The sequence below is a fragment of the Fundulus heteroclitus genome, chromosome 15 (genome assembly GCF_011125445.2).
Source record: "Fundulus heteroclitus isolate FHET01 chromosome 15, MU-UCD_Fhet_4.1, whole genome shotgun sequence".
In the NCBI taxonomy this organism is placed as follows: domain Eukaryota; kingdom Metazoa; phylum Chordata; class Actinopteri; order Cyprinodontiformes; family Fundulidae; genus Fundulus; species Fundulus heteroclitus.
The window spans coordinates 13,321,427-13,334,421 of NC_046375.1; the positions used below are offsets into that span (position 1 = coordinate 13,321,427).

General features: G+C 41.9%; 1 protein-coding gene across 2 annotated transcripts; it reads right to left on the bottom strand.

Annotated features, from left to right (window-relative positions):
• On the bottom strand, window positions 1-11,122 carry fdft1 (farnesyl-diphosphate farnesyltransferase 1). Of its 2 annotated transcripts, XM_012867359.3 has the most exons (8): window positions 10,931-11,122; window positions 8,053-8,150; window positions 6,553-6,736; window positions 6,277-6,405; window positions 2,960-3,151; window positions 2,040-2,216; window positions 1,324-1,476; window positions 1,021-1,239 (listed from the first exon to the last, which is right to left on the bottom strand). In XM_012867359.3, exons 1-8 carry the CDS (start codon window positions 11,027-11,029, stop codon window positions 1,021-1,023), a joined length of 1,251 nt encoding a protein of 416 aa, XP_012722813.1. In that variant the 5' UTR covers window positions 11,030-11,122. The 2 variants fall into 2 exon arrangements, with proteins under 2 accessions (XP_012722812.1, XP_012722813.1); XM_012867358.3 differs by lacking the exon at window positions 10,931-11,122 and having other exon boundaries at window positions 1-1,239; window positions 8,053-8,629.
• Between the last annotated feature and the right edge of the window lie 1,873 nt (window positions 11,123-12,995).

The following is a 12,995-nucleotide window of genomic DNA, read 5'->3' on the forward strand; positions in this document are numbered from 1 at the left end:
GATCTTCATCTAACTGTTGATTTATTGTGAAAATTGGGGGTGAAAATGTCAAGATGCAATCCTACATAGCATATCTGTCAATTACTAAAGGAGAATGTTCGGATTTGATTAAAGATAGTTTTTCATTAGTTAAATCCATGAGTTAATCAAGCAGTTAGAAAAACCAGAGGTAGTGCAACAAAGTAGTAGATGTGGACATTTTTTTACATTTAAGATGGCATAAATTTGACTTCATCTATTAAAATATCTTCATTTTTAACAAAGCTCTCCATCTTTGACCCAAACAAGCCAACACAGAAGCCCAAACACCCTTGGATTTCACGCAGATCCTTTAGCTTCTTTATTTCTTCAAATATGTACAAATGAAATGTCACATTACATAGCAATGTTTGTAGCTCTCCTTTGGTTCTGTACAAGGTTACTCTGTGCTAGCCTTTCTACTCCCCAAAGCTGTTAAGGACACTTGGCTAACAAATTCCTTTTGTTGAAAATACCTTATTTTATTCATTCTGTTCAGTTCAGGCCTGAGAAAATTAGCAGAGAGATACTTCCCGCATATTTGTCAATAAAGTCAAAACTGAGCGAAGTACTAAATCGGTTATTGGAATCTGTCCATGTGATCAAACAGTGCAAACGCTGACATACTTTCAAGTCTTTTCTCACCATGAGGATTTAAAATTAAAAACATAAAACTAACCTTTCGGACAAAAATTCAACATAAACTTCATGAAGGTTGGCGACTGTTCCCTAAAATCCTAAACTCATCCTTTTTTCTTTTTTTTTTTCGGCAAACACAAGATGGACGAGCGCATGTCAACGCGGCAGAAATCGTTTGAGATCAGGCTGCCACAAGAACCACTCCAAAGTTCAACAAGTCTGTGGTTCTTCATCAGCCAACGCCTGAATCCAATGTGGGAAAATTCTCCTCGGGTTTCCCAAGGATGAGCAAGACGTCCAGAGAGAGGGGGGGGGGAGGTGTTTTGTTTTTCTTCCAGTCTGTGAGCTTCAGGAAGAGCGTCGCTACACGTCCCCCGTGCCCTGCGCCTGGGCAGCTGTGGTGTTGAGATACTGCCAGCTCAGGGCGGCCAGCAGCATGGCGGCCGACAGGTACATAGGAGACCGATGGTGGTTCCTGGAGCCGAGGCCCGGTTGCGCGAGGGCCGATTTCTCTTGGATCAAAGCCAGGATGTGCAGCGTCTTGTCCCGCGACGGATCGGTGAGGGAGACCTTCTGCAAAATCTGCGCAAAGAGATCGGAAGATGGGTTTCAACAGGCAGACGTGGTGGAAGCTGGCGGAGAAAAGACAGAGGAGGACCTACTGACCTCCTGGCTGTACTGGGCGATGATGGTCTGCACAGCTCTCATGTTGGTGGCATCCATCATGAGGGTGACAGCCTGTCCCTTTCTGATCTTCACCACACCCTGAAACACCATGGGGTTGTTGTAGCACGTCGACAGGGTAGCTATTGCCATCACCTGGTTGACAGAGGAATTACATGTTTTTAGTCAAAGGAACCAAAGTGAGGATGAATTATCCACTAAGAAAAAAGGATTGCCTTTCATTGTAAACAAAAGCCATTAAACACTGACATATTTATAGAGGCGGTATATATTTGGGTGTCTGATAACACGACCAATACAAAACCAATGTGAAAAACAGCATCTCCTGGCATTTGATTAATTTTTCAAGGCTTAAAAATACCTGTAAGCTGAGCAGACGTAACAAAAACCTGTTTCAGGTAATAAATCTGTCAAGCCTGGATAAAAAATTAATTCTTCTTATAAACATGAGACTACTGGATTTTTTTAACAACTTCCAGACATCTTAGAAATGTCCTAAATGCTCAGTAAAAGTGTCCCAGTGGACTCTTCACTGGGTCAACATGGCAAATATATACTGCATGCGCAACTAAAAATGCTTCGGTCAATTGTCCGTTTGTCATACCTTTACTTTGCTTTAAAGTCCTTTCAAAGCTAATATATGCAGTAAAGACATTAGATCAAATCACTGTTAGAGTAGGAGACTGAACGGTCTTTACTTGTGGAATGGCACAGAAATTGAAGACGCTTTGGTTGCGCAGCCGAGACAGGTAGGCGATGACGTCGGGGACGTGACACAGAGCGTCGGTGACCAGGAGGTTGAGGCAGGACAGAGCCGACTCCAGCTTCTCGGGCTGAGCCAGATCCTCCAGACGACTCGCAAACTGGCTCCATGCCTGCACAGCAGCACAGAGGACACATTGTTTACAACATTTCCTACAGACGTATCCGAGGCAGCCAATGGGCCCACAGAACCACAGAGAGGGTGGGAGAATCTGTTGCCAGGTCAACTATCAATTATTCACTTCACTAATCTGGCCCTTAAAGGAGGACTACTAGAAGAAAGCCAGTGTTGGGCGGAAGCCATATGAAGCTCTATTTGTAGTCTGTCAGAGGGATGGGACATGGGACACACCAAAACATGTGGAAGAGGGCACTCTGGTCAGATGATATCAAAACTAATGTTTAGAGAATGGAAAAGGGAAAAGACTAAGGACTAGGGCGAAGGGTCAGCTTCTATAACACTTAACATTAAGCCAGAGCTATAATGACATTGTATAAACAAAGCAGTCAAATATAACAATGGCCTAGTCAAAGTTCAGAAATCAGTTGAACTGAGAATCTGTGGTATTTGAATTAATAGATGCTTTCTGTCCCGACCTGACTTTCTTTAACTTTCTTGTTTGCTGAAAAGTGCTTTATAAATAAACTAGCCTTTTCCCTTTTTTTTTTTAATCTCGATATTTTTAAAATCTCTATTTATTGCCCATCCCTAGTCTCTGATACTAAAACTTGATTTAAATGAGCATCTTTTGCAAATACCTCACAGTTTTTAAAGTACTGAAACTGCCAAACTACTGTACTGCACAGCTATGATCTTAAGCAAAGTAGATAAACTCTAATAAACTTTTGTTCATACCTCCTTTGGCCAGAAAGCCCGTCCCTCCTGTGTATCTTCCAGATAGTCGCGGATGATGTTGGTTTTTTGGAGGAACAGGCCCATTGAGTTTGCCAGCTCCGTGTCCCGTCCCACTTCTGGATCCTCCAGCTGGGAGGCAGAGAAGAGCCGGGACAGACCGATGCCGACGAGACCGGCAACGTAGTGGCAGTACTGCACAGACCAGACACACGACAGGGTCATTGCAACAGGCCACAAAAACACTACTGTGGTTTACCTTAGGCTACCCCTAGATTAGCTAGTAGTTCTCAATTTATTACACATTTGCAATATTCTCGATCTTGTTCTAGTATGGAATAAACTAATGTGTCGATTTGTATGAAAAGATGTAAGATACAAGCTCACTTAATCAATCTTTATTTATATAGCACTATAACACATAATAGAGTGCCCTAAATGCTTCACATGTAAATAAGACACTAAGAGAACAAATTGTAATAGCAATAAAACAAAGTCACAGGATGAATAAAAGCAAAAACAATAACAGAGTAAAACAGTGGCCTAACACTCAAGCTCCCCAGAATGAAAAGCAAATGAAAACTGATGAGTTTTTTAAATGTGTTTTTAGATTACCCAGGGTTATGGCGGCCCTGATGGATACTGGGAGACTTAACTGCTCTCGGTATCTTTTAATCACCAGCTGAGTCCTTGGAACGAACAAAAGCATTTTGCTGGTGAAGATTCTCAGTCATCCAGGTCATGGTCATTCCAGAAAAAGCAAAAAAAACAAAGCAACTGGACTTGTTTTCCATAGTTGAAGACATTTCGCTTCCTCTCCAGGAAGCTTTCTCAATTCAAAAGGTCTAGAGTAATGATGAGTACCAAGCTTTATACTACTGCCCAACAAAGGCCTCACAGCAAAAGCATTTTGGTTTTCAGATCTCAGCATCCAACGAGGCGTGTGTTTATGTAAAAGTTCAGTGAGGTAAGACCTAGCCAGACCACTTAAATATTTACAAACCAAACGTAAAACCTCAAAAGCAATTCCAAAAGACGCAGGCGGGCAGCGTAGAGAAGGTAGAATAGGGGTGATGGGTTCACAACGCCTTTTCCCAGTTAGAAAAGCAACATTTATGACAAAATGAAGACGACAGAAAAGGGTCTGAATGATCCCACTATCGAGGGTTCTGATGTCCTTACACTGGCTCCATGTAGCTCAGAGAATAGACTTTAAAATACTTCTGTTAGTTTACTAATCATTGAACAGTTTAGCGCCACAATACATTAAAGACCTGTTGTTGCTGTATCAACCGTCCAGATCACTCAGATCTTCTGGTTCTGGTCTACTCTGCATACCCAGAATCAGAACTAAACATGGAGAAGCAGCATTCTGCTTCTATGCTCCACAAATCTGGAACAAACTTCCAGAAAACTGCAAAACAGCCAAAACACTGAGTTCCTTTAAATCAAAAAGTGAAAACCCACCAGTTTAGAGATTTTCTTGACCCATAATAACAGGAACATTGACCGACATATTTGATGTGTAGTGTTATTTTCACTTGATACGATTTAATGTTTGTTATTGGTCTCACAACCAGTGATCATTTCAATGTGTTGGGGTTTTTGTGTTTTCATGATGTAAAGCACTTTGAACCGCCTTGTTGCTAAAATGTGCTATGCAAATAAACTTAACTTGACTTGAGGGAGCTGCAGTATTCTGGCCTAGAGGTAATACAAGCATGTATTACCACTAGACGTGCGGAGCGTGCATGACACTAACAATAGAAAGCGCCTTAGCTTACGGAGCTTTCCTCCCAAAGGGGCACTTTACTAATTGTTTTGTGTTGCTGTCAAACATCGAGCATTTCATGTAAACAAAAGACGCTTAGCCTGGCGGAGAGGGCGAGTGATGCATGCCGGCCCTCCACGCTTATAATACGGTTGAGGAAACCCCGGACACAAAGTTCAGCCCGATCCATGTTTTGACATCCCTTAAACGGTTTAAGATCCTCAACCGACTGACTACTGGTAGCTTTTAGTGGAAGATAGATCTGGATGTCGTCTGCAAAACTATGAAATGACAACTTAAGAATGGACCCCAGAGGAAGCAAGTAAGTAAGAGAATAGGTCCTAAAAATGGGACCTTGGGGTACCTTGAACTTCAGTGGAACATCAGAGGAAGAAAACTGACAAAACTAGAGAGAGAAATTCTGCCAAACAGACCCAAACTATAGCAGAAATGTAGCCTTAACGTCAATGGGCTGCTCTAAGCGACATAATACAACCTTCAGGTCCAGTGTGTCCAGGGCTGGAGGCCAGTCAAGAAGGTCTCTGTGCTGTGACGTGCTTTAAAACGGGACTGAAATTTCTCTTCTAACCCAGGCAGCTGTAGATGCTCCTGTATTTGGAGATCAACCACCTTCTCTAATATTTTAGAAAGGAATGGTAATTTAGATATAAAGTTTGACAAAATATGTCAATCTATTTTTCTACTCTTAAGAGGAGCTTGGACCACAGCGTGGTTAAAGGTGCTGCAACACAACCTGAGGACAGGAAGGAGTTAAAATACATCAGATGCTCTCTCTACTCTGAGAATATACTGTTTGTTGGAAAACGCATCTGAGCTATGCCATTGCACTTCACACAATGTCTTACTACTAATTTGTATTGTAAACCTCATTTTTGGGGATTTTTTTTTTTTTAGTTTGAGATTTTGTTTTAAAGCAGTGCTTAATTCTTTCTATCCTGTGTGTACAGAATATTGACATGTTAACAAAAGAGAATTACAGACGAAATCAACAGTAAATGGGTTCACAGCACTCAAAACCTTCCTTCAGAGTCCTAGGCTGATATAAAGTGCAAAAGCTTTTGTTAAAGCAGGGTTCCTCCCCAGACTGGGGTTGTCTGGAATTTGATTCTAGTACTTTCAGAGTATGGAAAAGCATTTTGATTTCCAGACTTTATTTCCTGTTCTGTGTTATGTGTCCTATCTCCTTTCCTTCCTTCCCCAATGTTCTCTCTTCTCTTGACCGTGTCCTCTGTTCCTTTCTTGTCATGTGTCCTTCCTACCTACATTCCTTCCTGGTGTTCGTCCATCCTTTATTTCCTTCGTTTTGTCCTTCCTTTCCTTCACGTCTGACATTTCTTCCCTACTTCCCCCGTTTTCTTCCTTCTTGTCTCTGGTTCTCCAAATCCTCCATTTAAAGCCTCCCCACTGCAGAACCATCTGCTATAAATTAATTATTAGACTTTAGAACAGGACCAAGAACCCTGGGGAAGTTGAGTCTGGAACCCTGTTAAAGCCGTTTATTGTGCCGTGACACACGAATAACACTCACCTGGTCCCACTCCTTCATGGATCCCACCTTCTTCTCCAGAAATTCAGCCATCCCAACTCCCATCCGGTGGCAGATGTCCGAGATGACGTCTCTGTATTCCTGAGCAAGGTTTCTAAATTCCAGTGATATCTGAAATCAAACAACACAAGACAAAGTTATTTTGAAAGACCTGCGTTTTTAAGATAAACGTGCAACAAAGCTCTTATTGAGAAATCCCTCTGCAGAGGTCTCATTGTGTGCGTGCATGCATGCGGTGCTGCTGCTGCTGCTGCTGACCGTAGGGAAATCCTCCAGAACTTGACGATCCTTCTCGTGACTCTCGGTGAAGCACCACTCCTCCTGGTAAAGGTACGTGTGGAAATTGTTAAGCATGGGCACCTTCTTCTCCAGGGGGATGGTCATGTCGTCCTCAACTGTGTCCAGCGCACGGAGCACCAGGTAGAAGATGCAAACTGCATGTCTGGATTTTAAAAACATTGAAATGAAAAGATGTATGGGGTTGCATGCAAAGACTGACTGAAAAAGTAGCGTTCATCACTCTTGAGAACTTCACCTTGTCAGGTAACAATATATAAACCGAATCTCCTGTCCCAGTCTTCTGTGCAAAATAGCTCAGGCTCAGTAAGATTACACTCAAATGCCAGTTAGGTGCAGACTTTGACTGGGCCATTCTAACTCATAAATATGTTTTGATAAAAACAAATTTATAATAGCTCTGGTTTTATTTTTAAGGTCTTTTTCCTGCTGGAAGGTGAACCACCTCCTCAGTTTAAATTTTTTTTGCAGGATGTGACAGGCTTCCTTCCAGCATTAGTATCCCTACAACATCATGCTGACCCCCCCAAACATATATCACAGTGGGTCAGTTTTACAAAACAAACTGATTTTATTCCCGCTGTGACAAACTGCAACATTGACATTAAGGTCCACATTTCCAAAATGCAAGCAAGCTTTTCCGATTTTTTATTTTTTTTGTAAAACATCCTTCTCCTCCAGAACGATGCCCCGCGTTGTGTTGGTCTAGAATCATAACATTGCAAAACATTCTAGGAGTGTGAATACTTTTGCTAGCCTCTGTTGATGTAGCAATGTAATAAGAGTGGCTTATGTGTGGCTGATAACCCTATTGTGCAAATACAAGCATTCAGTATTTAAAAATTACCTTTAAATTTACCAATTTCAATTTATCAAGCTTTTGGAGTTGAGATTATGGACATTTTATTTTGTTTCTATCATTAATAATAAAAGTTTTATTAGTTTTGACAAGAAAAATAAAGGTACTATTAAAATAAACGCTATTTTGCCTCCAGTATTTACATGGTTTTCAATTATTAAACTACTCCTGCTTTATAAAATGTTAATTATGCCATCTGAACGGATGGTTTGCTGCAGCCACAGATGGATTTTTACAAATCAATGTGCAAAGTGCACTCTAAGGATTGTTATTTAGGACAGCAAACAACTGAAGGAGTTATTGATTTTAATGGGGGCTGTCGACTGTTTTATAAATGTTAAACTGGTGCAAAATGTGCCTCAGGCGAACCTGACATGGCACAACATGCCATTTTATGCACGCGTGCATACAAAGGAGCTGCAGGTGTCTCCACATGTCTGGAGTTTCATATTAAAAGGTTAATTATGGATGCAATACAAGCAGATGTACTTCCAGGTGTCTTTGCATGTTTTTTTTGTTTTTTTTAAGGAGGCCCCGAGCTGCGGCCACGCCAACACGCCTGCAGACACACCTCTCCCTCGCCCAGCTCAGCTCTGACTCACCTCAGCTCTCCATCCAGCGCCTGGATCACGGCCGCAAAGCTCCGGCTGGTCTGGTTCAGATACACGTAGCACGTCCGCAGGCTGTCGCTCATCGACTCCTGGCAGGAGAGACAAAGAAAGGCCGTTTGTCGGTAGAAGCCCGTGGCTCGGATGGCGCTACAGGGTCTGGCGGCCTCCTGCAGGCCCCTCTCCCCGCGCCTGCTCCAGCCCTGCAGGAGGGAGCGCGGGGGAGCGGAGCCGCAGCCCCGCGGCGCCACCGAGAGAGAGCGCTTCAACACGGACAGAGAGGCCGGACACTTGCAGCAGGCTCCGGCCATGCGAACACCCGGACAGGGAAGAGACCGAGCCTGCGCTTAGGAGACGACACGGTCCATGCTGGCGCCGCGCTGCTCGGGGGGACTCGCACGCTCCGAGTCCATGCTAAGGACAAGCGAGCAGAGAAGGGGTCGAGCGTGTTGTAAAAGCTTTTGGAGGGCGTGAGGTCGCTCCGCAGATCTATAAGCAGGGCTTGTTTGTCCGTGAGCGGAGCGCGGCTGGCGCAGAGCATTTGTAGATCTGTTGTTATGATCAGCCACAGTCCCTCCCACCCCCTCTGCCCAAAACACGAGCAGCTGCTGCAATGCTGTTTCCTAATCCAGTTCAAGTTAGGAAGTGTAACTGGGACCATTTGGACCCAAATCTTGTAAAAAAAAAGAAAGAGAATTTGCATGGTTGCATCAAACGTTTTTTTTTTGTTGAATTTTAAAACAAATATTGCCTTTAAGTAAATCTTACGCAACCAACTGATATTACCGCTTTATTAGAAGCGAAAAAAATATGCCCAGTTTTAGGGCTGTCTTTATCACGACCGAGAAAAAGGAGTGTTTGGTTTTTTTAGGCTACTGCGTTGGCATGCACCGCAAAACTAGCGTCTATTTCCTCAAAAACAGTCACAACAGATCAAAAAGCAGAACTAGGAGAGGTGGCGTTTTGCTGACACCTAGTGGACACCCATGGGTACTACACCGGCGTGTGTTTTCTTGGAAAGCAGTGCAGTAAATTAGGTATAACTGCGGCTCCGAAGCAATGCAGCATACTCAGAAACAAAAACGATGCTCTGACTTTTTTTTTTCTGAGAGGACAACGTTCTGTTGTTATATTTGCAAATCAATAAATTCTCTACAGTTTTAATGCAGCCAGGTTTCTTGGTCTTTTCAGCAGTCATTAAGCAGGTATAGGTAGTTTTGGCAGTGTAGGCAGGGAGGCGCTGCTACAAAACTAAAAAGGTATCTCCAAAAAGCTTGTCAGCAGAGCGAAGCAACAAATGTTCTATAGGTTTCTGGTCAGCAGCAGTGACTTATTTCATTTTATTAAAAAATAGATGACCTAGGCTCCACAAATCATGACTGGAAACATCACTCAAGCACCTTAGATTCTGTGCCTCTCCACTTTCCCTCCTGACTCTGAGACCTATTTTAAATGCGCTTTGCTTTGCAATCTTTCCCAGCCGTGTGCACCTTTTTCTACCAATACATTTAACTTTCCATTAACATGCTTTGAAGCAACATTTTGTGCTCAGCTAGCCAGCAGGAGGGTGTCAGTGACGACAGTGTCAGTAGTCGTGTAAGTGTAACTTGACATTTCTGGGTAAAAAGCCCTTTCATTTGTCTAATGTGCAGCTGGATTGTCATTTTCTGAGAAACTCAATTCACATAAATGAACTATTGAAATATATATATCTGTATCACGCTCTGCGTGCAACGGATCGGTGAGTTTCACTTCCTGAACTGAATTACCAGAAGACACAATGTTTTTTTTTTTTTTTTAGGGAGATTCTAATTGACTGACATACCCTTGTAGTGTGCAATGCATGGTTGGCAAAGAAAAAGACGCTTTTGTAAGACTATTCACGCAGCATCCAAAGAAATGTGTGCTAAAAACAGTGCACACTTGCAAAAGCAGTGCTCAAAACAAGTATTTTTCAACGCATAAACATACATAAATAAACGTGTGTACATATTACAAGCTATGAACTGTTCTGATGACCGAGGTTCAGAGCAGCGTGTAAAGGATTAAAACGTGTTCTCAGATGCAACATTTTCCATATTATTGTAAAACTATCACACATTCAGACACACAAAACGATACACACACACACACACACACACACACACACACACACACACACACACACACACACACACACACACACCAAATTTCTATTTTATTTAGACACCTTAGCCAAGGCCACTCGTATTTTCAAGGCCTTGATAGTGGAATAAAGTTGTTTGTCTTTAGTGATCGCTGCTCCAATCTTATCTTTGATGCTGTTAATAAAGCATGTCAGAGTAACATTTTGCTCTATCTTGTTTTAAAGATAGAAACTGTGCTCACAGTGCACAGATTAAAAGCATCATTAAATATTCCAGGATATATATATATAGATAGATATACACATTTGAAGATGGAGTAACATTCTCTGTGTGGGATGTCAGCAGCAACAAAAACGTTCCGCAGCTTCTTCAGGTCACATTGGTGTTTCATCTGTGGATTAGTATCTTCCCTTAGTGGTGAACCCTCCAAGCTCATTACCCAATTTATATCCTGCGTCAGTGGTCATCTCTGCCTGTGTGCAGACAGGAAGCAGGAGCCAGAGCACAGATCTAATTCGACAAAGTCCAATTAGCTGACAGTTTTCCACACGGAGCAGTGCTGGTAATTGCGCTGTGAAGCGGCGCGGCTATATCTAACAGGCCCGTGGGGTTTATTTCTAATCATGATCTGCATGTGTCTGTGTTGATGCTCTGAAAGGCAGAACGCGGTGTACCGCATAATCCGCGCGGGATAAATCCAGCATCCGTGATGCAGTTTCTGTCTGTACGCGATCTTTTTTACTCACATAATCCATCTTTGGCATGACGGTTCTGCATCCGCCCATCTTAAATTTAAACAGGTTGAATATTTCTTCCGGGTGTCCCAGTGACTTCAGGATGTCCATGTTGTTGTCCCGGTGCTACTCTGACAGACTGATGGGTGATTCTCCGCAGATGCTCTCCATCGGCGCTTGTCGGGATGCGGATGTCCAAAAGCCACCATCTAGGGAAGGACGTTCTCCGTTCTCACCCGCGTCATATCGACTGACGCCTCCGATTGGCTGGCTCGTCATGGGTTTACAGCGCGGAATCCAATGAGCGACCGGAGCGTCTGGCGTGATGCCCCGCCCCAATAGTAGTGTCACCCGAGCGCAAGTTTTGATTGGTCCGTTCGTCATCCGAAAGCAAAATCGTACCTGTTCCGTAAAACTGAAGCAGGACATGTCAGGTATGGCAAGCAGTGGAAACATATAATTATGCAACACTGCAATATCTTTCTCCAGTAGCATAACTCTGGAAATAATGGAATATACCTAACATTTATTTATTTATTTATCTATTTATCTTGTGAAAACAGTAGGGTGGGTATGGTTGCCCTCCAGTTTCAGATTTGCAGCACAAAAGGGAAGGAAAGGGATTTTTTTTTTTTTTTTTTTTTTTGGTTCTTCCCTTTGTTGAATTAATGGCACAACAAATGGTTCTGGCAAAAATCTAATAAATAAATATTAAGTAACAAATTGTGTTATTTTTATTTATTTATTTATTTATTTATCAAAGGTCTCCACAACAGAAATGTTTTCAGAAAAGGTTTAATGCTGCTGTTGTTCCACTAATTTAATGTGTCTTTCAGAGGCAATTTGTTTTTTTTTTTTTGTATCTCAAATAGCTATGTTAGATTTATTATTACAGTTCCCCAAGCTTCAATCTTTCTTAGTTAAAAGTCATTATTCCTCTAAAAGCATGTCAAACGTCTCCAACTTCCTCTGGAAAAATTATGTTACTTCTCCAAACCGGGAGTTTTTGTTCTTACAGGTCCTCACATCCAGAACAATCTCCCTCTCCAGGCTGAAATTTGTCTTGCTAAGAGAAAGTCCCATTTATACAATATGTTTTAAAATAATAATTTGTGGTACACATCCTGTGAAGTTTTTGATAATCCGTCTAAATATTTTTTAGGCCATTTTTACAACTTATTGCTGATGATTATCATTCTTGATGTCTGAATTGTTTTTCATTTATGAACACTGGATATGCTTACTGATATTTTACTGTCATTGAAATCCCATTTGGATAACTGAAACACACAAAAAAAAAATATTTCCTATCTTTTGTTTGTGGATGGGAAGGATATCGTTGTGGAGGTCAGAAATGTTCTTTCGTATTAGAACAGAAGGGTTAAACACTACCTACTTTATTAGTCGCGTTGCTTTTTAACACAAATAGCAATAAGTGGGTGCTAATAAAGGGGCCGATGAATGTAGTCATCTCTTGTAAAGGCCCCTTTATTGCTACTATGTGAGAAAACTTGCCCTTATCATTTATACGAATTGTCATTTCCAGAGTGTCCACACAATAATTAACTGTTTAATATGGAGTAATGTGCAAATTAATTTATACCACAACAAACACAAAGCTTGTTTTTTCAAGTTTAGGCAATAAAAGGATGTGGGAGGGGGAAATCTGAGGAACAATGTTCTACTTTCTAAATAAATATACTCCTACTACTCTTAAATGAACCTTCAGCTAGTGTCTTGCCTTTAAGTGGGAGCTAAAGCTGCTTCACGCTGAGATAAGCTGAGCTCCCTGATTATCACGTAGCACATAAACAAGTCAGTAGATTACAGACAGCTCCACAGTCCAAACATGTAGGGCGCAGCCTTTTAACCCCAGTCCTTTGACATCAGCTTTTGGCTTCCCATTCCTTTGACTTGCTCTCTTGCAGGCCACGTCCCACACATCGTATAAATTAACCAGCACAAATGCAAACAATCTATGTGGCAACAGAAGCACGGTTTTGCAAGAAAATAATAAACATACAAACGTAATATACAAGAGGTACAACATACCTTGCCTGAGTTATCGTTATTCTTA